Source organism: Mastacembelus armatus, chromosome 14 (assembly GCF_900324485.2).
Source record: "Mastacembelus armatus chromosome 14, fMasArm1.2, whole genome shotgun sequence".
In the NCBI taxonomy this organism is placed as follows: Eukaryota; Metazoa; Chordata; class Actinopteri; order Synbranchiformes; family Mastacembelidae; genus Mastacembelus; species Mastacembelus armatus.
Window position 1 is genome coordinate 10,026,455 of NC_046646.1, and position 26,640 is coordinate 10,053,094.

The 26,640-nt window shown below is 41.6% G+C and overlaps 3 protein-coding genes and 1 long non-coding RNA gene across 10 annotated transcripts; 3 read left to right on the forward strand and 1 right to left on the reverse strand.

Annotated features, from left to right (window-relative positions):
- The first annotated feature begins 157 nt into the window (after positions 1–157).
- Positions 158–5,729, forward strand: mtmr2 (myotubularin related protein 2). Of its 2 annotated transcripts, none has more exons than XM_026328226.1 (16): positions 158–396; positions 1,125–1,221; positions 1,327–1,350; positions 1,475–1,541; positions 1,701–1,795; positions 1,876–1,980; positions 2,178–2,282; positions 2,369–2,452; positions 2,528–2,677; positions 2,778–2,966; positions 3,114–3,299; positions 3,417–3,623; positions 3,716–3,808; positions 3,898–4,011; positions 4,147–4,323; positions 4,437–5,729. In XM_026328226.1, the coding sequence occupies exons 1-16, from the start codon at positions 317–319 to the stop codon at positions 4,599–4,601; spliced, it is 1,938 nt and encodes a 645-aa protein (XP_026184011.1). In that variant the 5' UTR covers positions 158–316; the 3' UTR covers positions 4,602–5,729. The 2 variants fall into 2 exon arrangements, with proteins under 2 accessions (XP_026184011.1, XP_026184012.1); XM_026328227.1 differs by having other exon boundaries at positions 1,478–1,541.
- A 2,126-nt stretch (positions 5,730–7,855) lies between these two features.
- On the forward strand, positions 7,856–12,556 carry fam76b (family with sequence similarity 76 member B). The gene is made up of 10 exons (XM_026328229.1): positions 7,856–8,349; positions 9,201–9,265; positions 9,361–9,415; positions 9,539–9,694; positions 9,777–9,961; positions 10,142–10,192; positions 10,294–10,371; positions 10,506–10,641; positions 10,744–10,845; positions 11,422–12,556. The coding sequence occupies exons 1-10, from the start codon at positions 8,263–8,265 to the stop codon at positions 11,509–11,511; spliced, it is 1,005 nt and encodes a 334-aa protein (XP_026184014.1). The 5' UTR covers positions 7,856–8,262; the 3' UTR covers positions 11,512–12,556.
- A 592-nt stretch (positions 12,557–13,148) lies between these two features.
- Positions 13,149–26,625, forward strand: taf1 (TAF1 RNA polymerase II, TATA box binding protein (TBP)-associated factor). Of its 6 annotated transcripts, none has more exons than XM_026329410.1 (41): positions 13,149–13,272; positions 14,228–14,342; positions 14,453–14,576; positions 14,662–14,778; positions 14,876–14,998; positions 15,137–15,378; positions 15,492–15,707; positions 15,841–16,077; positions 16,167–16,407; positions 16,585–16,692; positions 16,804–16,971; positions 17,108–17,235; positions 17,568–17,675; positions 18,019–18,192; positions 18,314–18,487; positions 18,646–18,750; positions 18,850–19,050; positions 19,133–19,274; positions 19,677–19,807; positions 19,900–19,980; positions 20,078–20,227; positions 20,314–20,433; positions 20,538–20,713; positions 20,800–21,032; positions 21,144–21,351; positions 21,638–21,809; positions 22,009–22,220; positions 22,340–22,448; positions 22,529–22,627; positions 22,734–22,911; positions 23,011–23,078; positions 23,200–23,322; positions 23,450–23,542; positions 23,649–23,733; positions 23,842–23,909; positions 24,222–24,338; positions 24,568–24,675; positions 24,875–24,970; positions 25,073–25,301; positions 25,464–25,635; positions 25,749–25,971. In XM_026329410.1, exons 2-41 carry the CDS (start codon positions 14,229–14,231, stop codon positions 25,969–25,971), a joined length of 5,973 nt encoding a protein of 1,990 aa, XP_026185195.1. In that variant the 5' UTR covers positions 13,149–13,272; position 14,228. The 6 variants fall into 6 exon arrangements, with proteins under 6 accessions (XP_026185195.1, XP_026185197.1, XP_026185194.1 ...); XM_026329412.1 differs by having other exon boundaries at positions 13,155–13,474; positions 21,638–21,803; positions 25,749–26,625; XM_026329409.1 differs by having other exon boundaries at positions 13,155–13,474.
- Positions 23,772–25,552, reverse strand: LOC117152718 (uncharacterized). The gene is made up of 2 exons (XR_004463204.1): positions 25,425–25,552; positions 23,772–25,310 (listed from the first exon to the last, which is right to left on the reverse strand). It is a non-coding gene; the product is annotated as an uncharacterized LOC117152718 (long non-coding RNA).
- Positions 26,626–26,640: the final 15 nt, after the last annotated feature.

The window sequence follows — 26,640 nt, forward strand, 5'->3', positions numbered from 1 at the left end:
GCTAGGAGAACGTGTATAATTGTAGTAATCTCAGGGAAGCTGTAATTTTCATCACAATACTTTAAAACCTGACATTTTCATTAATTTCAAAACACATGAAAAGCCCCTCAAACATCCAGCAGGGGGCGCCACCTCCAACAATTGTCTGTGGCAGGGATTGGGTGGCTGCTGGGAAAACATGGCAGCTTCCTTTTGTTTTTTGGGATTTACTGGACTGCAAGAGAGCCTTTAAAGACCTTTCTCATCGAATACACGGATCCGTGGGGCCTCCTCGGGGTTCACACCGCCAGTTATCCCAAACTTTAACCAGGAAAATATGGAGAAGAGCGGAAGCGTCGACAGCCTGGGCTCAAAGCGCTCCTCGTCCCGACAGCCCAGCGTTGATTCATTGTCCAGGTAGCCAAGCTCAGCTCAGCACAGCGCTCTGTGAAGGTCTCCAGACCAACAGGAGATCATTCATTTGGCCCCGATACCCGAGGTCTACGTCTCTAATCCTAATGAACGTTTTATAACCCTTCGGGAGTGAATGTAAACCTTAAAAACCAAATGTAATCCGGTTTAAAACCTGCCATTTGGACAACTAATACAGCACCATGCACCAAGGCTGAGGTCATAATCTGATCGGTTATTTTTCTGTTGTTAATCCATCTAATCCATGTTGTGGAGAGGTGACCAGAGGCCAGAATATTGTTATATTTTTGCTCACTCAAGCAGAAAACTGCTAAAAAAAATTAAAAATTAAAAATTAAAAAAAAGCCCAAAACAGATGCTGGACATTATGGAAAACATAACCCTTCTGCCTTCAGGCTGCTTGTTTTGTCTGAACAACAGTCAAACAGTTAGAAAACAAAGAAAAGCTGCTATAGAGAAACTATAACCAGGGTGTGCTTGGCATTTCATGCTGATTGTTTAATGCTGTGGGACCAATAGCTAAAAACCATAACCTAAACAAATCAGATTTGTGAGGCTGCAAATATTAAATAGCTGGTGTGGTCAATTGGTGACCATGTAATACTGAAGTTTGGGTCAAATGGTTTTTGTTGTTTAATCAACGGTTTCAGCTTCATTACAAAAAGCAGTGAATAAGTAAAGGAGATGAGGAATGACTGGTGTTTCCTCAACAGCACGTCCACCTCTCGGTCTGACCGATCTGCCCAGGCTAAGCCACTCTCTGCCATGTCCTCCGACTCCACCTCTGCAGAGTTTTCCCCTGAGCTCCGGGTTAGTAGTTCTTATTAAATTAATTCTCAGAGACTCTGCTGTTTCATTGACGTCACTAAAGATAATAACTTAAAGCATCGCTTTCCTTTTGTCTGCTCCCTGCAGATCAAGCCCAAAGCCCCTGCCAAGGTAAGTCATCTCATCAGTGACATCCTGCCCATCATGTTCAATCATTCTTGCTTTAACAGATTTCATGGGGTCAAGATACGTCCCCCGTGATTCAGGTTTAATTGGTATCAATCTTTTTTTCCAGCAGGTTCTCAGAGATTCAGACAAAGAGGAACCACAGTTACTTCCAAATGAAACGGTGCAAGATGTCGGTATGCTTGCTCATTGCTGCAGTCATAACTCTAATCAAAACAGTTTCCATGCATTTAAGGAAAAAGTAGCTTTTTTCTAATTTCTAATGTACTAGTTGAACTTTGCTAAATTGTGATTTTTTTTTTTTTTTGCTTGTTTTTGTCTTAATTTTCCTACAGCCCAAGATGTCACCTATTTCTGTCCTTTCATTGGAGCAATGAGGGGGACAGTCACAGTGACCAACTACAGACTTTTTTTCAAATGCATGGACAGGGTATGTTTTGTGATTATTTTAAGCACTGTGAATATAAACAAGAATATACTTGGCTTTGTTAACATTTAGTCAGTTTCTAGGAGCCAGCATTTGTACTGGACATGCCCCTTGGGGTGGTGAGTCGTGTGGAAAAGATTGGAAGTGCATCAAACCGTGGTGATGTGTCCTATGGGATAGTTTGCAAGGTGAGTGAGCTGTGGTCATAGCCTGGAATAGCTGCACTTATTTTTTTAAGATAATTCAGATCTTTAAGGACGTTTAAGTCATTAAGGAACACCACAGCATGTCCACACTAGAACATGGCAATAACCTGTTACAGCAACAAAACAATATTCTTTTTTGGTCCCTGACCTTACCCACATCTTCTCTTCTTTTTCTGCAGGATATGCGTAATCTACGATTTGCACACAAACAGATGGAGGACACACTCAGGAAGTCCATTTTTGAAGTCCTGATGAAATTTGCATTTCCTGTTTCCAACGGGTTGGTGAGTGATTCTAAGCTACAATGTGTCCAACACCACAGCTCTGCACTGGAGACCAGCAACCAATTATTTACTCCCTCTTTTCATAGCAAATCTTCTCCTTTGAATATGGGCAAGTCTTTCCTGAGAATGGATGGAAGGTGTATGACACTCTCTCCGAATACAAAAGACAGGTATTTAAAGACGGCCCCTGACAGCATATCTTACTGTTAGAAAGATTATCACCTTGCTTGTGTGTCTCTTGAAAGGGTATACCCAATGAAAGCTGGAGGATAACAAAAGTAAACGATCACTATGAGCTCTGTGACACCTACCCATCAACTCTGGTGGTGCCTGTCAATATACCAGACGAAGAGCTGAAGAGGGTGGCTGCCTTCCGAGCAAAGGGAAGGATACCCGTGAGTGACCAGTCATCAGAACACACTGAACAATCCTCTCCTGTGCAGTGGGTTTTGTTGGACTGCCTATAGTCATTTTCCAATTATACCCTGTGTGTAGGTGTTGTCATGGATCCATCCAGAGACCCAGGCGACAGTGACGCGCTGCAGTCAGCCCATGGTTGGGGTGAATGGGAAGCGCAGCAAAGAGGATGAGAAATACCTCCAGGCAATCATGGATGCTAATGCTCAGTCCCATAAACTTTTCATTTTTGATGCAAGGCCCAGTGTCAATGCTGCTGCTAACAAGGTTTGTTTTTTTAATTCTGATTTTAAGAGGAAAAAGTGTCATATTAGTATTTTGGGAAAATATTGTCATTGCCTCCTGATTTAGGAGTTACTGATCTGTGTGGATTAAATTTTCTTAACTACCCTTTTCACTGCTCATTTCCTTCAGATGAAAGGGGGCGGTTATGAAAGTGAGGATGCATATCAAAATGCTGAGCTGGTGTTCTTGGATATTCACAATATCCATGTGATGAGGGAGTCACTCCGCAAGCTGAAGGATGTGGTGTACCCCAACATCGAGGACTCCCACTGGCTCTCCAATCTGGAGTCAACTCATTGGCTTGAGCACATCAAGGTGAGCATAATGATGCACCGCTGTGAATGTTAACTGAGGGAGAAATAAGGTTAAGACCTAAAATGAGTCAATTCCCAGTTATCTGACCACCTTGTGCTTATTTGTGGTGGGGTGTAGCTGATCCTGGCGGGAGCTCTGCGGATTGCAGACAAAGTGGAGTCTGGGAAAACGTCCGTGGTGGTGCACTGTAGTGACGGTTGGGACCGCACAGCCCAGCTCACCTCCTTGGCCATGCTCATGCTGGACGGCTATTATCGCACCATCCGTGGCTTTGAGGTGCTGCTCGAGAAAGAGTGGCTGAGTTTCGGTCACCGGTTCCAGCTGGTAAACAGTTTTTCATACACTTTTTGAAAATGTCAACATTAATTCAGGGGTCAGGCCTTTTCAATTGAATCACTTTTCTCTGTTTCATTCAGCGCATTGGTCATGGCGATAAAAACCACACAGATGCAGACCGTTCACCAGTTTTTATTCAGTTCATTGATTGTGTTTGGCAGCTGACCCGCCAGGTATGTAATAACTGGCACTGAAATGTGAAAAAAAACCTTTGTGATAACACGCTCTTCCAAGGATAATAATGAAGCTGTTCTTATTGAAGTTTCCTGCTGCCTTTGAGTTTAATGAATACTTCCTGGTCACCATCCTGGACCACCTGTACAGCTGTCTGTTTGGGACATTCTTGTGTAACAGCGAACAGCAGAGGTTGAAGGAAGTAAGAGCCTTTTGTTTCCCTAAGTCCTCATAGATTACTGTTGTTGATGTAAAAAGAGATATTTTAATGTTAAATCATTGAGAAGATACATTTTTGCATGCTCAGTATTATGACAACTGCGCCTTTTTTTTATAGGAGATTCCCAAGAGGACAGTGTCGTTGTGGTCTTACATTAACAGCCAGATGGAGGAGTTTACCAATCCCTTGTATGTAAACTACTCCAACCATGTGCTGTTCCCTGTAGTCAGCTTACGCCATCTGGAGCTTTGGGTTGGCTACTACATTCGCTGGAACCCACGCATGAGACCTCAGGTATGCCAAGAAGCCTGTTTGTTTTTTTTGTGTGTGTGCTGGTTAAGTCCTAACTCCAGTGTAAGTCTAAGTGAAATTATTCAGACTCAACAGATATGCTTTTCTTTTGCCAGGAACCTGTCCATCAGCGCTACAAGGAGCTGTTAGCGAAGCGTGCCGAGCTGCAGAAAAGAGTGGACGAGTTACAGCGAGACGTGACCAATCGCTCAGCTTCCTCTTCCTCTGAGCGCCCGGGCTCGCCCACGCGATCCATCACCCCAGTGCAAACGTTTGTTTGACACAACTTTATCCAATTTACGGTTTAAAAAACTGAATCCTACCTGTGAGAAGGCGCCATACTGTAATAATGAGTAGGCCACAGCTGGCACCACAAAGGGCGTGTGTAGCAATCTGTCTCTTTTGAAACACCATGTTAATACACTACCAGTAAAAGTCTGATTAAGCAGATTACTGTATTCACATTTCTCACAGGTTATGTAGTGTCCGCATGCGACAGAGTGTGTCTGTTGCAGATTGCTTGACTCCAGCCATATTGTACTCTTCCTCCAGGTTCAAGAGAACGTGTAATCAGAGTAGTGTGGCCTGTAGCATGCTGACCTACCTGCAATCATCGTTTATACTTTTGAAGTACACTAAAATATTACTCCAGTTTATATAGGACTTATGTCGTAGGAACACTCACTTCATTCCTCTCTACTGCAAATGGTTGTTGATTCGATGAACTGAAGCAGTTGTGAAGTTGTACAATGCTGCAAATTTTATTGTGATGCCAACAACTAGCTAAATGGCTTGGGAGCTGTTAAGTATTGGCTTAAAAATGTAGCTAGAGGGCTATAATGTTAGCGTTTGCTAATATTAAAATAGTCATAGAGTGTATTAAAAAAGTTCTTGGGTTGTCTATGTCAATCAGTGCTTTTAGATTGTTCTAACCAAATATCTGTTTTTTTTTTTTATATAAATATTTAGTATCATATAACATTCCTCTGAGTGTATTGCGTTTGCCAATTTCCATTTTTCTAACTAGCTAACATTATTATCGTTATTTATTATCCTGATGTCCAGACTCGTATTTACGGCTCATTATTATGCTCCGATGTCATAAAGTCATAAGAGATCTTCCCTTGCAATATTAATAAGCTGCAGAGAGTATGCAAAGGTTTATTCGTACAGTTGATCATTTACTCAGAATGACTAGCATCAAGCCATTGTTTTTTATAGACAGAACATGTAACAACATATAATTTTCTTTTTTATTTTGTGGAAAACAAATTTGTGCCTTTTTCTGAATGATTGGGAGAATAAGAAAATTGTGCAGTTTGTAGTTGCCAAGTTTAAACAGTAAATACAGCATTAGCTTTTACACTGCCTAAGTGAATATCTTCAATAAACATAGGTCTCAACTTCAAGGACTCAGCATGGTTTTTTGCATTAGTATGCCATGAATGCAACACCTTCCAGTCCATTTCCTGGGTTTTGGTATTAGTGTTTTAAATGATAGCAGACCTCCAGTGATATTGCCATTAATTATTCCTGGTTATGATAGTGGTCTTGCCATAAAATATTAGATAAAGAGTGCCTTTTATTATAAATGGAGAAATATAAAAGTGATTTAAATGTCCTTATGTTTCACACAGAGATGGCTCTGAAAACATTAACTTGGCCATATTCAATCTGTTTCATTTTTATGCCTTTATTAGATGGCTAACTATAAAGTGGCTTTAAGGCATCCTTTACCCATTAACAGGCATATTATTCCCATGACTTTTGTTTTATTGTATGACACTTAAAATACATTTATATTGGCACTTACACTGAATTGCTCTCTTTATAAATGAATAGCTATTAAAATAAGCCCATTTTTCACAGAAGTTGAAGTGAGGCTGCAATACTGTATGCACTTTAATACTTCAAAACTTGTCTGGCAACAATGTCAACGTGTACTATCAAAATGCATTAAAATGATTCGTTAATGAAACTGCTGACAGTATATAGTCAAAATTCTCTGACTATTGTGGATATTCTAATTTAAGTAAAAAGGGATTTGTTGCTCTAACTCTTGCTGCTTAAGTTGTTCTTGTCTTCCTGATAAGTCACTGAAAGTCATGAATGTCATTATTCCTCAGTTCTCACTTCTGATGGACCAGCCCTAAAGCAAAGTGTGAATTAAGAATACAGGCATGTATAACAGCTTAAGCATTGCTAGTAGTGATTTTAGACCCTTTTTAGGGGTGCTCAAGCACACCTCAATTTCATGTCAACACCCCTAAGAATTATAATAACATTTAATCATTAGGCCTATTATTACCTAATGTCAGATTTTGTAAACATGTTGTTCCACCACACACAAGCAATGTAGGTGAAGAAGGAGGTAGCTGTGGATTTCATGGTGGAGATTAAATTCACAGCTAAATTGAAAAGAAAATACAGTTGCTGCCTGTTCTGACTGTGAACATTGTGACTTAGAAAGTGTGTAGTTACAGCTCTATGATTTGAATGTTGTCAGACGTTAGCTGATTTAGTTGTGCAGTGCCCAGGGAATGAGCTACTGTAACTGATGCATTTTACTATTCTAGTACAAGTAGGAATAACATACGACACCTGTGCAGTATCATAAAGCATTGCAATTGTTATTCCTCATTTACTAATAAAATAAAATTCAGTTTTATGTTTACATTAAAGGTAGAGGTTTTTTCCCCCCAAAGAAAACAAGCAGGTTCAGCTGAGAAAGAGAAGTCATTACTGCATTACACATAACAATTAGAGCAATATAAATCTGTATGGTTCAATTTATGTCTTTTATTAGATTACAGATTCTGTGATTGGATGTTAAGTTTGTTATTTGGTTGACAGCACAGAGAAGCAGAGAGGAGGACTGTGATGGAGATAGACCCCTGGGCAGAAGGCCCTGTATAAATGAACATAAACCTCATAGGGGTTGAGCACCACCTCTAAAAGTCTGACTAGCTCCTGAGCACTGCTGGAGTCTATTTCAGCATCTGCTTTTATCATTGTACCTACAGGTCCACACTCTGTGACCTGTGCCAAAGAAGATCAGACCGGATGAAACTTTATTTCAGTGAATGTGGGGTCAATGGACGGCCAAACGCAATAAAGCACAATAAATACAAACAGAAAAAATATACATTTACAACAAACACACGTGTAGTGTGGATTGGCAGATGTACATACACACCTCAGCTTAGTGTTATTACAATATCGATAGACATGGTAAAAATCACAGTACAACACTATGCCGACACTAGTGACTAAATAATTACATAGAAAAAGATATTAGCAACGCAAGAAGAGCGACATAACAACCCAAGTGTCCTAATTGGTGATTGATTGAGTTTGTGAATACTGTGATCGTTACTTTAGGGCTACTAATAATTAAAAACCCAGTAAGTTAATGAAATGCTGCGGGACAGCGCTGAATGAATCCAGACATGTGATTGGCTCCAAGCTTTTCAAACTGAGATCCCGCGGTCGGATGTTGTGTCGCGATAGGTTTCCTTTCTTCTTCTGGAGCCGCGGGCCACTTCCGGTTACATGACGACGACGGCGTCGATACAAAAAGCGAGAAGGAAAACAGGAAAATACCTTTCTTGGCGAGAATAGTGGAAACTTCGTATAAATAGTCGGATCCGTATTGACGAGTTGCCTATGTGGCGGCATAGCTGACGGACGAGCTGAAGTTAGTGTGAGCGGGTAGCGCTTGAGCAGTGAGCGGTCACAGATATTTGGAGTTTATTGTTCTCCTGCTAACGTTGAGCTGTTTCTGCGCTATCTAGCCCCGCTAGCTAACGTCGGCTAACGCTGGATGCCAGCACTGGGTGCTCCTGGATCTCAGTTTGCAAGCCGCTGGAAGGGAAAAGGCGCTTGTTAATCCAGCTGGGCTCTGCTAACCTCATCTAGCTCGGTGACATTAGTTGGGCGAGAATGGCAACGTCGGCTCTGTACGCCTGTACGAAGTGTAACCAGCGGTATCCTTTCGAGGAGCTGTCGCAGGGCCAGCAGCTGTGCAAGGTTTGGGAGTGTGTGTGTGTGTGTGATCGAGAATGACTGTAAACAAGACACAAACAATTCGGAGCTTTAAGAGTGTAGAGGTGTGCAGTTGTTGTTGCAGAAAGGCAGCAAGTTAGCCGGACTCAGATTATGTAACAGCCTTGATCTTTCCAACCTAATACAGTAACTGTAACCTTGTGGAGATCACTGTGTATGACCATGCTGTTTGTTAAAATGACATTCATAAATTCCAGCTGAATATTTACCCATAGGGCATTGGGATCATCATGCTTGAAGAACTGCCATTAATGTACATACTTGTTGCTCTTGCTGAGCTTCAAATGTGGAGCTGCAGCCGATGAACAGACCTTTTTATGTAAGAGAAGCTACATAATGGGCGAGGGTTTTCTGTTGCCATGTGTTTATTAACTTCACAGTCAGAGTGCATTGATTTTTCTCAAGGCAAGGGGAGCACACAAAACTGGAAAGTGGTGTCACTTTAGAAAGTTGTCCCCTGGATTTAGAGAACTTTCCTTTGCACGGGATAGTTAAAGCACAAGATCAGCTGATGAACACTATGGTGCAGTTACATGTAGAGTTCTCTCTGGAGGATTTTTAAAAATATTTTAAAATGCCAAGAAAAGTTATAGTTATCCAGCAATGTTTTTATCTGCCCTCAGAGTCAGTCTTGTATGCACATGCCACAAACGTTTTAGCCAAAAGGTATTGATCAACACACATCAGGTTGTGCTGATGTATAGAATAACTTATATAATATTATATATCATATATAAGTATTTCTGTCTATCAAACAGCATGTGAAACACTTTGCCAGTAAACTTTAATGAAGGTTATTGGTTCTGTTACCATAGGAGTGTCGCATCGCACACCCGATAGTGAAGTGCACATACTGCAGATCGGAGTTCCAGCAGGAAAGGTGAGATGTGAACACCCAGTAATGAATTCCATCTTTTGCTTATGCTAATACAGTGAATTTGTATGTGCTTTATGTAAAATGTTTATTCTTTACAGTAAAACCAATACAATCTGCAAGAAATGTGCCCAGAACGTCAAACAATTTGGAACTGTGAGTTTCACCCGTTATTAACTTTAGTTGGCATTTACTGATTCAGTTTGCACTTTAAAATAGCATTGTAATTACACATTTACCTTGCTAACATTTAACACTGTATTTTGTCTGCCTTTACAGCCCAAGCCCTGCCAGTACTGTAACATCATTGCAGCATTTATTGGGACTAAGTGCCAGCGATGTACTAACTCAGAGAAGAAATATGGACCTCCACAGACCTGCGAGCAGTGCAAACAGCAGTGCGCCTTTGACCGCAAAGAGGAAGGCAGGAGAAAGGTATAAAGCTGACACACATGTAGTCTTATTAAACAGTCAGGGTGTAACAGTGTTTTATATGTTTTCTTACCTTTTCTTACAGGTGGATGGGAAACTGTTATGCTGGCTCTGTACTCTGTCCTACCGCCGAGTCCTGCAGAAGACCAAGGAGCAGAGAAAGGGCTTCGGGTCCTCCAACTCCTCATCTCTGAATGAGAAAGACCATCACTCCAGATCGCACCATCATCACCACCATCACCAACACAGACACAGTAGCTCACACCACAAGTATGCCCTCTGTTGTGTCGCCTCTCCTTCTTACAGTTCCATTCCCAGGCTGCTCCTTCAGACTGTTGATTTTTGTTTTGTTTTTTTTTTTGTTTTGTTTTGTTTTGTTTTTTAGCACAGAATTGTGAGAAGGTTTGTTTGTGTATGCTGTTATTTGCTAAGCCTAACCATCTTCCACAGATTGAGTGGGAGTTTGAGTCCTGAACAAGACCAGGGACTGTGGAAGCAGAGGTAAAACCTTCTTTCATATTTGATCCACATAAAGTACCTGAGAAAACTGTGCCAACTGTGGAGTTTGTAGATTTTACATTGCCATCTGATTTTCTTTGCAGCCATAAATCGTCTTCAATCCAGAAGGAGACTCCAAAGAAGAAACCAAAACTGGAAATGAAGCCATCCAATGGGGACAGGTACAATATTTGTTGTAATTGTTTGAGAAAACATAAAAATGTAAATCCTTTTTGGCTTAACCCTCCTTAACTTTCCCCCACATGTTGACTAGCCATCTCAGTATTAGCCTCATACTCTTTTTTTCTCTCATCAGTAGTTCCATCACCCAGTCGATGGACTCTGGAGGAACGGACAACTTTATTCTCATCAGCCAGCTAAAGGAGGAAGTGATGTCACTGAAGAGACTTCTGCAGCAAAGGGATCAGACCATCCTAGAGAAGGACCGAAAGGTACATTATCAGCCTCACAGATCTCCTGCACTAATGAGTCAAGCTTCATTGCCAATGGTTGCTTTATTTCTTTGGGGTATTGATTCTAAAACTCTCCTCTAGCTCACAGAGATCAAAGCGGACTTTCAGTATCAGGAATCCAATATGAGAGTGAAGATGAACCAAATGGAGAAAGCACACAAAGAGGCTATGGAGCAACAGCAGGTAAGAAACTCCATATAAACACAGAGTAGGTGGTTGGTAAATGTTCATTACTAAAGTGGATCTTTAATTTTAGTCCAGTCTATTTCTGAGTTTATGTGCCAGAAACAATTAACATCCAGTCTTTGGTTTATCATTATCAGGAAATAAATGCTGAAAAATTTCACTGGACCTGTATTACGACTATCCCCTACATATGTGCCACTGTACATACATGGATGGTGCACATGTTGCATAAGTCTGTTGTTATGGATACAGTGGGTGTGTCATTTGAGTGATTTCCTGTCAAACCCTGTGCCATTAACTTCCTAAATGTGTCAAGGATGTTTTCACCACTGTAGTTGAAGGCATGTTTAGTCAAAAGTCATTCATTTGTAACATCGGCTTAATGAAGGGTAAGTCATGAAAAAGAAATTATTTCAGCCTGTGCTTTCTTAGAATTAGCTACTGTGTAGACTACAATCAAGATGTCACGTAAATTGTAGTGTACGCTGTGATTTTACAGATGCTTCCACGAAGGTACTAAAACTTTCAACTATATATCTAGTTTCTAACACAGTTAACCCTTTGTTTCCACAGGCCAAGAATAGGGAATTGATGAAACAAGTGGCTGCCCTCTCAAAAGGAAAAAAGTTTGACCGGACAGGAAGCTCACTGCTGTTGCCCTAACAATAGGCCAGCCAGCGGATACCAACACAGAGCGGCTTCATTGTAACACTGTGAAGGTCTCTCTCCTGTGTTTCCTCATTGCCATTGACATTGATTACTTCTTAATTGGTAAAGCCAGAGACCATGTTGTACATGGATATCGATTGTTGAATCAAAGAAACCTTTCTCTAAATGTCAACATATTTTAGATATTTTATGGCAACTTTTCCACTGGATCATAGGATGCGTCTTTGGATGGCGTGGAGGATGGAGCCCTCGTTCTTAACACTGCCGGGCCAAAACAAAAAGCATGGTGTGCATATGTGGATAGCATTCTGTCTGACTCAGTGTATCCACTTAATTTTTATGGATGTCATGCAATTTATTTATTCAACTGTATTTCTTAGCTTTTTTTATTTCCTCACAACATACTACAAGAATATCCCACATTTTGGGGGTTTCTTCAATAGCCTTTAGTTATATTTTTCTAAATGGATGCGATTGTGGAAGACAAGTTCTCCTCCATGGAGATCCTGCGCAAATTTTAATGTATGCAAACGTGGGAAAGGCGACCACTGAGCTCCTGCTCAACAATAGAGAACTCTCAGTAACAATTCATGAAACAACCAATGAATTTTGAAAGGCTGTGTGATAGAGAAACACCTTGCCGCCCTCCTTCTCACTGTGTGAAAGCTGTAGTGCTTTGCTGTTTCTCTTTATTGGAGCACTTGCAATGACGCATGATGTTACTGCCAGATACAAGATGGCGTTGTGGTCAGATTCACCCCCCTGCCTACCCCTTTTAATTAGTTTTTTAAGAATCACTTGTAAATGTATTACTGGGGTCTGCCATTGTATTTAAACTATTGCTTGTATCTGTTTTAGTGAGTACAGTATGTGTATGGTAAGGCCAGTTGAAATTAACGTCTGTAGAAGATGCTTTTTAAAGGAACACAACTTTCACCTTGCATTATTGGGCTGGTTTCATACTGTGGCGTCCAGGATCACTTTTGTACTTTTTTCCAAACCAAGTGTTTTAAAACTATTAAAACTGGCTAAACTGTTACTACATGTTTGTTTTTTTTTTTAGCTATATAAAAGTTGAACTCTTTAAACTTTAAGTTAACACTGGAGTGGACAGGATCGAGGACGTAGTGTGCATGGCTTGTAAAGGTCACACTATTTACAGTAAGTGTTAGTTAATGTGCCAACTAAAAGGGCACAATCTTAAACCTAGAGAGGTTAATTAAGATTAAATATGTTAGTAGTTATGTAGTGTTAATTATTTAAGAATTATATACTTAATACTCATCTGTTCGTAAGTTAATATCTACTTTATGCAAGAATAAAAATCTTATCTTTAGGAATCAATGGCCTTCTCTGGGAGGGATATTCAGTGTGTGGCAAGTCCAGCATAAGAATCACTGTCATATGAAGATGTATGTAAATAATTCACATTATATTCAATGCAATTCAGCATAATTGAAACTTCCCTTTTAAAACACACCTGCACTAGGTTATGCGTACTTACATGCTGTCCAGTAATAATGTTTTGATACCACTGACGATTCGTCTTCATTGTGGCAACCTCGTTTGTTACGTCACCACGTTAATGGGAGCTCCAAGGTGCGTCATACTTTCCATCCGGGTCATTGGGACCCGGATGCTATCCGATTAGCTTAGCTCGATTGTGTTTGCAGTCCATTTAGTGTGTGGAACAAATAAAAACAAGCGTTTACATCGAACCTGGCTATGTAAAGACTGGAATAAATACATTACAGTGTGGGTGTCTTTTGATTCACGAAGCTGATAGGGGCGAAATATGTTTGACGTATATAGATTGTAATTGTTTTGTTACCATGAGCTAGCTTAACTCACTTTTCCAGGCTGAACTCTAACGTTAGCTAGTTAGCTGCCTGGACTTGGGTAACAAGTAACGCTAACCAAAAACAACCTCACTAAATCTGAAGAGAAGTGGCGCAAGGTACGTGTGTGTTGCATCCATGGAATTTCTTATATTTTTTCCGTAGTTATAGCTAGCGAGCAAAGCTAACGTTAACGAGCCATGCTAACAGATTCTGTTGACGTTAAAAAGCCTGGGGTTAAAAATGAGAAGCATTGTTCCCGCTCATTCTTATAATTGAGAATAAGAAAATTAATAACGTTACAAAAATCTCAACAAGGTTTAACGTTAGTGAAACGCACCTGGAGTTACAATGTGAACTAGGTAACTGTAACTGAAGGTACTGCTTTCCTCAGTGTTAATGGCAGAAATAAACTATAGGTTAACTAGTAAAAACATAAACATGGCGACGCTGGGAAACATAGACGTTTACTTTCAGCAGGAGACAAAGTGATATTTCACTGACTGAGCATTCATGGTGTTTTATTTATGTTACCACGCCAGTCACGGAGGATGCTGCTGTGGAAAACAGTACACACACAAACACAGACAAAGGGCAGAGCTTCACAGCAGAACAGCTGTATAGGTTAAAAACAAACCTGTGTACAAATGCTCACACAAACCAACGCTGCATAGGATGGTTGTTTTAGAGTAGAGGTTTAGCCAAGTCTTTTGAGACAGAAAACACGTGATGGTATGCAGATCTATTCAGTATGGTGACATCAATTATGCTCCATCATTCAGGGATGTTGAGTCTTATTAATGCCACAGCTCGCTGAGAGTATTATGAGCCAAATGCCTAAACTGTAATTGTTATGTTTCATGACATTTTAGGATGTCTGACTCAGATAGTGATGACGACCAAGATCGTCCCTTCTCTCTAACTGGCTTCCTCTTTGGAAACATCAACGAAGATGGACAGTTAGAGGATGACAGTGTTCTGGATAATGTGGGTGTTTTTATAGATACTTTTACAGCAATGTTTAATTCATGTCAAAGTCGTTTCAACATATATAGCATTTAAACTATAATTGGTTCTGCCCTTTCTCCTTACACCAGGAGTCCAAAAAGCATCTGGCTGGTTTGGGTACTTTGGGTCTGGGCTCACTTATTACAGAGATCACTGCCAATGAGGATGCTGATCAAGAGGAAAACAGAGAGACTGGTAGTGTGGATGCAGATGGTGAGGGTTAATATATGATGGAACTTTGCTTTAATGTGGCAAGAAAAGATATGTGGTGACAATTTGAATATATTACCCCATTCAGGTTGGGTGAAAAGCACTGAAGATGCAGTTGATTATTCTGACATTAGTGAAGTTGCTGAAGATGAGACAAAGAAGTACCGTCAGGCCATGGGGTCTTTGCAGCCCAGCAGGAAAACAGGTGATTGTTTTACAGCTTCATTAAAAGATTCACAATATTGTTGGATTCTATGTTATTTTGTTACTTATATTAAAAAATATTTATTTTTTAATCCTAGATGATGAGGACGACTATGATGCTGACTGTGAGGACATTGATTCTAAGCTCATGCCTCCACCACCACCACCTAGTCTTCATACATCTGCCAAGAAAGAGGAACCCTCCTCTCAGAGCACAAATGGTAAGGGCATGTTTACTCATGATTAGCGTCTATATAAAAATTGTGTTTTTCATATCCCTTTCCACAAAGGCTTGAGTTAACAGTGTATAATCTGATTATATCTACACCTGCTTTGTTCTGTTGCTGTCTTTCTTTCAGTTGGGGAAGAGGGTGATGGCATCATCCTACCCTCCATTATTGCTCCATCCTCTGCGGGTGATAAAGTGGACTTCAGCAGCTCGTCAGACTCTGAGTCAGAAACTGACCGTCCCTGCCAGGGCTCAGGGGCTGGAGGCCCCCCAGATAGGCTCAACCTCCCTCTTGCTGGCATCATGCAGAAAGATGCTGCCAAAGCACTTCCGAGTGTCACAGAGCTCTTCCCAGAGTTTAGGCCTGGAAAGGTAAAGCTTCTTACTGAAGCGTAACTTGTCATTAGGCATGCAAAAGGTTTATTCTATCATAATTTTCAAACCAAGGATAGCACTGACTCCCATTGTGTTGGATGCCCAACCAGGTGCTTAGGTTTCTACGTCTGTTCGGTCCTGGAAAGAACATGCCGTCAGTTTGGAGGAGTGCCCGAAGGAAGAAGAAGAGGAAGCACCGGGACCCTCAGCCTGGGACACCTCCTCCAGAAGGGGAGCCTGCAGAGCAAAGCCAGGAGAAAAAATCTGGATGGATTTATGAGTATGCACTCCCTCCACCCCCAGAGCAGTGCCTCTCTGATGATGAGGTAAATCTTCCACTGTTACAGGCTATTCTAGGTTCTTATAATGTCAGCCAGTAGTAGTTGTGCAATGTATAATTAGATCCAGCAGTTCACATGGTTTTTTTTTTTTGGTTTTTTTTTTTTTAACCTTTTCCAGATAACAATGATGGCTCCAGTAGAATCAAAATTCTCACAAACGTGTGGTGATGGTGACAAGGAGGCAGAGTCTCGACCTAAAGTAGCAGAGTGGAGATATGGTCCAGCCCAGCTGTGGTACGATATGTTAGGTGTGCCAGAGGACGGAAGCAATTTCAACTATGGGTTCAAGCTAAAAGATTTGATTGAACCTCAGAAGCAGGACACACCTACGGAAATAGCAGAAACTGCTCCAGAGGTATGCAGTCACATGACATCTGTAGCCATAACTGGGAAATTATACTTATTGTGTAACTGATGTTCTTAAAAATATATTATTAATTTCAGGGGCAGGATGACAATGATAAAAATGAGGATGATGATAATAATGATGATGATGGAGATAAAGACAGAACAGCTCTTGAGAATGAGCTCTTCTTGATGGTCACGCAACTGCAATGGGAGGACGATATTATCTGGAATGGAGAGGATGTAAAACACAAGGGCACCAAGACTCAGCGAGCCAGCCTGGCAGGATGGCTGCCCTCGAGCATGACCCGCAATGCCAATGCCTATAATGCACAGCAGGGTGAGATGCACAAAAAAATATGTTACACTGGGTACCTTTCTATGATGCAAACTGCCTGCTTTGAAATACCTTGTAGCAGCAATAGAAACAAATGCTCAGCAACATTCTGAAATCATGCATCATGCTGAAATGTTTCTTGGGTGTTAAACAAATGTAATAATATGTTTATCCTTACAGGTCTAACAAGAAGTAATTCCCAGTTAGTGCCACCTACACCCCCACCAATGCCCAAAGTCCCTTCAATTTCTGGTTCCAAACGGGAGAAAAACAGCCATGATAACCAAAGTGAGTTTAGTTTAGGTTACAGTACAAATAATAATCTTGGGAATCCAGACCCTTTTATCTCTGGGTAACTTCTAATCTTATGTAATGTCATTTGTTTTTATTCTTTTGCAGCCTCTCTGGAAGAAGACTGTCCCTGGTTCTCCATTTTCCCCATTGACAATGAAGAGTTAGTGTATGGACGCTGGGAAGACAACATTATCTGGGATGACCAGGAAATGGATTACATGCTTATGCCACCTGTTCTGACCCTGGATCCCAATGATGAGAATATCATTCTAGGTACAGTGTATTCAGAAACTTTATCTTCTCAGGCTGTATGTTCATTTCTGTTCTTGTTTTTTCTCCAAATTGGCAATAGCTGCAGTTTATTTTTAGTCATTTATTTTGACACCTCAGAAACTGTTGTGTCTTGTAGAAATTCCTAATGAAAAGGAGGAAACAACATCCCACTCTCCATCAAAAGAGAACAAGAAGGAAGCTGCAATCAAAAAGAGCCGCATCCTACTTGGGAAGACTGGGGTGATAAAAGATGAGCCACAGCAGGTATGCCACTTCATCAGGGCAGGTGGAAGCACGTTTGATTATGAGAAATGGCAGATTATATGCTGGGCTTCTTCATTGACAATACAGGTCATTTGAAACAAGAAATGGCAAAATATGTCCCCAATAAAGATCAAGGTTACATAATGAAGTAGCAATTATGGTGAAATTAAGTTAACAGGGTACTTGCATCTGAGGTTTCAGAATTGTTGTTTAAGCATAACTATGTGAGTATATTCTGTATAAGCATAGATTGAGAATAGTATCCTAACAATTTCAAACATACATTTAAAAAAAAAAATGCTCAGTGTGAGACCTGAATTCTCTCAACTCAGAACATGTCGCAGCCTGAAGTGAAGGATCCCTGGAACCTGTCCAACGATGAGTTCTACTATCCCAAACAGCAAGGCCTGAGAGGGACCTTCGGTGGAAACATCATTCAGGTAGGAAGCAACTTGCAAAAACAAAATATGGGGTAGAATCTATCTATCTATCTATCTATCTATCTATCTATCTATCTATCTATCTATCTATCTATCTATCTATCTATCTATCTATCTATCTATCTATCTATCTATCTATCTATCTATCTATCTATCTATCTATCTATCTATCTATCTATCTATCTATCTATCTATCTATCTAATTATATAAACATCGTGACAGAGTTCTAAAAAAAATGGTACAGAGCAAACACAGAGCTGTATCTTGTGAAGTGTAAGCCAAAAACCGGTGTAGTGTAGAGTGTTGTATAATTAGAATGAGTACCTTTTCTGTCTTTAACAGCACTCCATCCCAGCACTGGAGCTGAGGCAGCCATTCTTCCCCACTCACATGGGACCAATGAAGCTGCGCCAGTTCCACCGACCAACTCTGAAAAAATACTCATTTGGAGCGTTGGCTCAGCCAGGCCCCCATGCTGTCCAGCCGCTGCTCAAACACATAAAGAAGAAGGCTAAGGTGAAGCCCTGCTCAAACTAAGTATTATTACTCTGTGAACCAGATAATCCTGTAGTTTGTTGGGTGTTTGGACCTTTTGTGTTAATGCCAGCGCTGTGCATGTTAATGCTTTTTCATCTAGATGAGAGAGCAGGAAAGGCAAGCATCAGGAGGAGGAGACATGTTCTTCATGCGAACCCCGCAGGACTTGACAGGCAAAGATGGAGACCTGATCTTGGCAGAATATAGTGAAGAATACGCTCCTCTCATCATGCAAGTTGGCATGGCCACTAAGATCAAAAACTACTACAAAAGGGTAAATCTTTTTTCCTTGTTTTCTGCTCTGAAATCTTAAAAAGTATTTCATTGATTAATCAACAAATTAAATTTATTCTTTTAGACATAGATTTTCTATGAATCACTTGTTTGTCGGTTATTAAAATGTGCTTTGGTCACTGTTACTCTATTCTTTAGAAACCTGGAAAGGATCCTGGAGCACCTGACTGTAAATATGGAGAGACTGTGTACTGCCACACATCCCCTTTCCTAGGATCGCTGCATCCTGGACAGCTGCTGCAGGTCAGTCATAGATCTAGTATTCAGTTTAGATGAACATATGAAGCATCACTGGTCTGTTACATGGCAAACAGTGAGATGTTGTATGTCTCTGTCTTTCAGGCATTTGAAAACAACCTTTTCCGTGCTCCAATCTACCTGCACAAGATGCCAGAGACTGATTTTTTGGTTCTACGAACACGCCACGGCTATTACATCAGAGAGATTGTGGATATTTTTGTAGTTGGTCAGGAGTGCCCCTTGTTTGAGGTTCCTGGGCCTAACTCAAAACGAGCCAATACCCACATCAGAGACTTCCTTCAGGTATGTTCATTTTCCTGAGTTCTCCCAGAAACCTCAGCCACAGCAACAGCAATGGCTCAACTGTCACATCTGTATTCTGCAGGTGTTCATTTACCGCTTGTTTTGGAAGAGCAAAGACAGACCCCGGAGAATCCGCATGGAGGATATAAAAAAAGCTTTTCCCTCCCACTCAGAGAGCAGCATCAGGAAACGACTAAAACTCTGTGCTGACTTCAAACGTACAGGTATACTTCAGTCATTCATGAATTCTGCATCCTGCCTGTTCACCTTGTATGTTCACTGTTCAGGTAACCATCATTAACATACTCATGGATGGACTAACCTAACCCAGTTGTGTTATGTCAGGGCAGTGTTGAGGTTGTAAAGAGATGTTTGAAGAAGCACTGTGTGTGCCTTGAATTAACAGACAGGAATCTGAGCAGGGAAAGAGCTTTTTACATCTACTATGGATTTTTACCTAGAGGTAAGATGTAGTCTAAGGACAGAAAAAGGAGATAGGGTACAAATACACAGCATTTTACATCAGCAACTCATGTTTTCTACAATGTACTTGTGAATAATGAGTACAAGAACGGCCAGAGATTGGAGGTAAGAGAAAATTAGTAATCATCTTGTCCTCATGCCAGGGATGGACTCTAACTGGTGGGTGCTGAAGCCTGACTTCAGATTGCCTACAGAAGAAGAGATCAGAGCCATGGTGTCTCCAGAACAGTGCTGCTCTTACTATAGCATGCTGGTGGCAGAGCAGAGACTCAAGGTGACATTATCGTCCTCTAAATAAGTTCTGATGGTTAGCACATTTTATCACCTTATGACACTGCTTAAATACAAGATATTTGACCTCTTTAGGATGCTGGATATGGAGAGAAATCTTTCTTTGCTCCAGAGGAGGAGAATGAAGAGGACTTTCAAATGAAGATTGATGATGAGGTATTGATCTAAGCACTTTCTAATAACGAAGTTAATCATTCTGGAGTTGAGCTACAGATTTCAGGTTTACACCATGCTGTCTCATCTTATGTCCTAGGTGCGGACAGCTCCTTGGAACACAACAAGAGCCTTCATTTCTGCCATGAAAGGGAAATGCCTGCTGGAGGTCACAGGTGTGGCTGATCCTACAGGATGTGGAGAGGGTTTCTCCTACGTCAAAGTGCCCAACAAACCCACTCAACAAAAGGTCTGACTGACAAACATCTGCCTCACCATCTTCTGCTCTGTGTAAGTACAGAGGGTGGAAACGTTTGACTTGCTGTTATTTTTCAGGATGACAAGGAGCCACAGCCCGTCAAGAAGACTGTGACAGGGACAGATGCTGACCTGAGGAGGCTCTCACTGAAGAATGCCAAGCAGCTGCTGCGAAAGTTTGGTGTTCCTGAGGAAGAGGTAAGAAGTGATGACCACCATGAGCCTTAGTTAATTCTACATTCAAAATCCTAATTTATGTTAACTGGTTTCTTAACGTGTTTCTGTATTCATGTGTGCGTTAGATCAAGAAACTTTCACGCTGGGAGGTGATTGATGTGGTTAGAACCATGTCCACTGAGCAGGCACGTTCAGGCGAGGGACCAATGAGCAAGTTTGCCAGAGGCTCTCGTTTCTCAGTCGCTGAACATCAGGAGCGATACAAGGAAGAGTGCCAGAGGATCTTTGACCTGCAGAACAAGTGAGACCCTTATTCAGCATCATAGATGTTATTCAGGACTCTGTCAGAGCACACTTTGAGTCATGTTTTGTTGCTCCCCACCACAGGGTGTTAGAATCAACAGAGGTGCTTTCCACAGACACAGACAGCAGCTCAGCAGAGGACAGTGACTTTGAGGAAATGGGGAAGAACATTGAGAACATGCTGCAGAACAAGAAAACCAGCTCTCAGCTTTCACGTGAGAGGGAGGAGCAGGAGAGGAAGGAGCTGCAGAGGATGTTGATGGGCGAAGAGAGTGATCGTGACAACAAGGGACGGAAGGAGCGGCGTAAAGGCTTGTGTGAGTCTGCATGTCTGTTATTCACTGAGCACTTATCTGCATAGGCTGTGTATGTTGAAAAATTGGTGTTTGCATGTCTAAGTGAACGCATCACTTCCCTTTTCTCTATAGCCAGCTCTTTGTCCAACAGCTCCCACAAGGACGACGACACGTCGTCTGTCACCAGCCTCAACTCCTCAGCCACAGGACGGCGTCTCAAGATCTATAGGACCTTCAAGGATGAGGACGGCAAAGAATATGTCCGCTGTGAGACAGTGCGAAAGGCGGCGGTCATTGACGCCTACACCAGGATCAGAACCACAAAAGATGATGAATTCATGTAAGTCTTTCTCATCTGACAGTGGGCATTTATGTTCTGGCACTGAACTGTGTCATAGCCACAGTGTTATATCAGGCAAAGAATGTAATGCGTGGTGCTGTGGTGGAGTTCTAGTTCCCAAACTCATTTTCTACAAACCACGTCTGCTCTTTATTGACCTGTGTCTAATTAATACAAACCTAATGTTTAATTCTCAAGTGGAAAAGGAGAAAGGTCGCAGGTTAATTAGATCGATGCCTTCAGCACAACGGATGTTAAACAGTCAGCACTGTCTTTGTCACTGCAGACGAAAGTTTGCCCTCTTCGATGAGCAGCACAGAGAAGAGATGAGGAAGGAGCGCCGACGTATTCAGGAGCAGCTGAGGCGGCTTAAGAGAAACCAAGAGAAGGACAAAATCAAGGGGCCACCGGAGAAGAAGGCTAAGAAGGTCAAAGAGAGACCAGACCTCAAGGTAAAAGTAAGCCTGCCGATTCAGTACTATATCCCTCTCTTTCACTTTTTAGTCGTCAGCTTTTTTGAGCTAAATGCAAAGTCTGTGCCAGTCTGCCTTCTTTAGTTTAAGCTAATATAGCAGGTTGTACTGTTGTTCTTTCAGTATTATCATATAGCAAAGGTAGACTTTGCCGTGTTCCTTAATGTTTTCCTCTTTTCCCTAGCTGAAGTGCGGCGCATGTGGAGCCATTGGCCACATGAGGACCAACAAGTTCTGCCCGCTATACTATCAGACCAACGCTCCGCCTTCTAATCCAGTTGCTATGACAGAAGAGCAGGAGGAAGAGCTGGAAAAAACTGTCATCCACAATGACAACGAGGAGCTGATCAAGGTGGAGGGCACTAAAATCGTGCTGGGCAAGCAGCTCATTGAAAGGTAATAGGCTGTCCTTGTTCTTCCTTTCTATGGAATTAATTCCTGGGGAATTCCAGGCGAAATTTGTATCTGTAATTTGTTACGTCTTTACGGTTTATAACTTTTTTTTCCTCCTGCAGTGCTGATGAGGTGCGTAGGAAATCTTTAGTGCTCAAGTTCCCCAAGCAGCAGCTCCCACCAAAGAAGAAGAGACGTGTAGGCAGTGCTGTGCACTGTGACTATCTCAATGTAAGAGGCATTGTATAGCTTGTTTTAATCACTTGTTGAATACAGATTCCCTTTAGCTGATCCGTCATATTTGTTCACAGAAACCACACAAGGCCATCCACCGCAGACGCACTGACCCTATGGTGACCTTGTCTTCTGTGCTAGAGAGCATTATCAATGACATGCGGGATCACCCAAACGTAAGATCTTTCAGGAACACACTCATTCGCCCTTTTTCATTCTTCCCATACACCCCCTGCACTGTTCTCCTGTCTCATCATTATTAACTTCACCCCTTCTATGTAGACATACCCTTTCCACACACCGGTCAATGCCAAGGTTGTGAAGGACTACTATAAGATCATCACTCGGCCCATGGACCTGCAGACACTCAGGGAGAATGTACGCAAACGAATGTACCCATCGAGGGAGGAGTTCCGTGAAGCAGTGGAGCTTATCGTCAAAAACAGTGCCACCTACAATGGTACCATTATGAGAACATGGTTATCAAGCTCATAGACTTAAAATGTGACCAAGGTCTTAATGTTTAGTTTACGCCTGCTATTTGTTTTTGTTCCACCAGGGGCAAAGCACCCAATAACACAAGTGGCACAGTCCATGCTGGACCTGTGTGATGCCAAACTGAAAGAGGTGTGTGAAGGCTGATCCTTTGTCTTATTTCACGTCTTCGTGTCCTTAAGGTATTTTTTCAACATTAACTCTGAAACCTGTGTGTGTGTGTGTGTGTGTGTGTGTATGTGTGTGCGCACAGAAGGAGGACAGGCTGGTGAGGCTGGAGAAAGCCATCAACCCCCTGTTGGATGATGATGATCAGGTGGCCTTCTCCTTCATCCTGGACAATATTGTGACCCAGAAAATGATGGTGGTTCCTGATGTGAGTGACCTGTTCATAGCATTTCTCTATCCCGTCATTTTATTTTTTGTGAAGGTTGGATACTTTTAATGCATAACATTTAATAGTAAGAATTTGTAGCTAATGTTCAATATTCCCTTCTCTGTAGTCATGGCCGTTTCATCATCCTGTCAACAAAAAGTTTGTGCCTGATTATTATAAGGTGATTGTAAACCCCATGGATCTGGAGACCATACGCAAGGTGAGGGTCATATAAGGGTCACTGGGTAAACATATAAAATCAATAGTGCAGAGATATTTAACAGGAAATGTTCCTTTCTGTCTTTTGGTGTGTCATGGTTCAACAGAACATCTCTAAACACAAGTACCAGAACCGAGATGCATTCCTTTCAGATGTCAGTCTGATCCATACCAACAGCATCAAGTACAATGGTAAATGGACCATCACTGTTAACCTCTGCACTCATCAGTCCCATTTTCTGTTTTTTTTTATTAAAGATGTCAAAACGTTTTACTTGAATTGCTCTTTGACCTTAACAGGGCCCGACAGTCCTTACACCAAGACCGCCCTGGAGATTGTCAATGTGTGCAAGCAGACCTTGGCAGACGTATGTAGAGTCTGAGTCTGAATCAAGGGGTGTTTAAGCTGGGCTGGGAGCAATACGTTTTATAAAGGATTATACATTAATGAAGGATTATCCCTCCTGCTATTATTTTAAGAAACAACCTAAATATTTTATGGGTGATGTATTTATAACATTCAGGTTTACAGACCGTACTGTAACAGACTTAGCTGTCATGTTAAACATATTTTTAGAAAGTAAACCACTGCTTCACCAAGAGGTTTACAGCCAAGTGTATAACAGTACTTTCATAAACAAAAAAAAAATTAAGAATCAGTGTTGTTTTTGTGTCTCCAGTATGATGAGCACTTGACCCAGCTGGAGAAGGACATCTCCACTGCTAAAGAGGCAGCTCTAGATGCAGCAGACCTGGAGAGTCTGGACCCAATGACTCCGGGGCCATACACACCGCAGGTATGGGAGCGGCCAGGGCCTCCCTTTTACACCTCGCCACACCTCGTAGTGCTCCTCTTGCCCTTGTATTTCTTCACTCATTTTCTGAACTGCTCTCCTTTCAAGACTTTCATCTCTGCAGTTTAGTTTCTTTACTGTCATGTCTTCTTTCTCCAACTCTGTTTTCTCCTTCGCCCCTGTCGTCTTGTCCTGTCTCTCTGTGTGTGCGGCTCTGTGTGGCGTTGGCCAGCCTGCTGATGTGTTTGACAGTGGGCCTTCAGGGAGTCTGCCCAGAGAGCCCAGCAGCCTTTTCTCTGATGGACCTCTATTGGTTGTTCCAGAGAAGAGAGGGGGGCAGGTATGGAGAGAGACAGAAAATAAGGCTGGCCTCTACATGCCACCTCTCCTCGAACTATCATCAGAGCACCCACCTACTTTAGATACTTTGTTGTACCTACTCATATAAAAGTTGTTGTTTCCTCTACTAGACCAAAGCTGATAACATGACAGTATAAGTGAGTGAAGTTATTCTTCCCATGTATGATCCTATCCCTCAGGGACGCCACATCAGAAGACCAGGGGAAGAAGAGTCAGATGTGGACATTGAAGGATTTGAGGAGGAAGACGATGGCAAACCCAAGACACCTGCTCCTGTAAGAAAGACAGGTTTCATTTAGTTTTTAATTCTTCATTCATTATTGTTTTACTGAATTTCATTTACTTAACTGACTGGCTTTGTTTTCTATCTTGTCTAGGCAGAGGATGCAGAAGGAGATCTGGAGGATGAAGATGATGAAGAAGACATGCTGCTGCCACCTCGCAGACGGGTGCATGACCAGGAGGAAGAAGAGGAGGACGACGAAGAGGAGGGAGAGGAAAGAAGATCTAACCGCCCACCCCAATCCAGCGTGCTGTACCAGGACCTGCTCATGTCTGACGGAGAGGACGATGCCAGTGAAGAGGAGGGTGATAACCCTTTCTCCTGTAAGTCCACTGGGAGTACAAACAGAAATGAGTTATGATTTAGGTATTTGAGAATGACATATACATAAAATAAGCTGACAGTAAACAAACAATGATTTAGTTTTCTGTAAACCGTCTAGAGACCTTTGTATTTGATGTTTATGTGTTGTGTGCCCCCTCCAGCCATTCAGCTGTCGGAGAGTGGCAGTGACTCTGACAGAGAGATGAATGTGCGACCTCCACCTCCACGGAGGACTCAAGAAACAGCCCGCATGGGTATGGAGCAGGATGAGAGCATGATGTCATACGAAGGGGATGGGCCAGATGAGCCACATATGGAAGACAGCAATGTCAGGTACAATAGGCTCGGGTGCAAGTAATACTCTGTACTCCAACAACAGTACTTGAGAATCCAGATGATTTCAGTCTCTAACATGCCTTTTCCGACTTGCTTCTGTTTTGTCTCAGTTACGGCAGCTACGAGGAGACAGAGAGCAGGAGTCAAATGCAGCCCCATAGCATAGGAAATGGAGAAGAATATGGCATCAGTGAAGAGGAGGAGGAAGATGAGGAAGATGAAGCACGGAGGAGAGGCCCGGCTGTGCTCTCCCAGGTCCAGCTCAGTGAAGACGAAGAGAGTGAAGAGTTCAGATCTATCGGGGGAGACAGCGACATGGACTCTGACATGTAGTTCTTTTTCACTTTTTTATATCCAAAATCAAGAAAACATTTTTTAAATTGAGAAGTCAAGACTTCTCAGGTAAATATATTGTACATTGTTTTGTACATTATGGTTAATGTTTATAGCTTACTACTGCACTGTTGAATTGCTCTGTTGTGTCTACATAGTGGGGTACAGTACAGCATATTGTACATTTCAGTTTGCCTTTAATATGTTGAACCAGTATTGTGCACTATGATGTGCATTGAATGGAAGTGTGTGTTCAGTTGTTTTGTACTGTTGAAACCTCTTTAAATCCTCAAATATACTGTAATAACAAAATAGAATAAAGATACTGAAGAGTAACACACAGCTCTGTTAAAAATCGCATTATCTGGTTTATCTGCTTCAGTCAACAAATGAATTCTTAAACTAACTAAAACATGCTCATGCACACTGAACAGCAGAGGGTATTCTTACACCAAACTACTCTAAAAGTTTGCAGACCAACAAATGTCACTGTTCCAATGTGTTGCTCTGCATTGGCTGTATATTTTCTCTACAGTGAGTTGTGCTGTAACAAGTTCTTAAAAGCTAAATTTCTTTGTATGTCACATGCATTATCTGAAATAGTATACCTGCTCTGATTTCTTTACCAATTTACAATAAATATCTGTACAGGGAGTTTGTTCCTTAAAA

Coding starts and splice junctions, on each gene's coding strand:
- mtmr2 (XM_026328226.1), top strand. CDS start 317: ATGGAGAAGAGCGGAAGCGTCGACAGCCTGGGCTCAAAGCGCTCCTCG. Junction 397..1,124: donor AGCGTTGATTCATTGTCCAG/GTAGCCAAGCTC, acceptor TTTCCTCAACAG/CACGTCCACCTCTCGGTCTG. Junction 2,967..3,113: donor TCAATGCTGCTGCTAACAAG/GTTTGTTTTTTT, acceptor CATTTCCTTCAG/ATGAAAGGGGGCGGTTATGA.
- fam76b (XM_026328229.1), top strand. CDS start 8,263: ATGGCAACGTCGGCTCTGTACGCCTGTACGAAGTGTAACCAGCGGTAT. Junction 10,372..10,505: donor AAGCCATCCAATGGGGACAG/GTACAATATTTG, acceptor TTCTCTCATCAG/TAGTTCCATCACCCAGTCGA. Junction 10,846..11,421: donor AGGCTATGGAGCAACAGCAG/GTAAGAAACTCC, acceptor TTGTTTCCACAG/GCCAAGAATAGGGAATTGAT.
- taf1 (XM_026329410.1), top strand. CDS start 14,229: ATGTCTGACTCAGATAGTGATGACGACCAAGATCGTCCCTTCTCTCTA. Junction 14,343..14,452: donor ATGACAGTGTTCTGGATAAT/GTGGGTGTTTTT, acceptor TCCTTACACCAG/GAGTCCAAAAAGCATCTGGC. Junction 16,408..16,584: donor TGCCTATAATGCACAGCAGG/GTGAGATGCACA, acceptor TTATCCTTACAG/GTCTAACAAGAAGTAATTCC.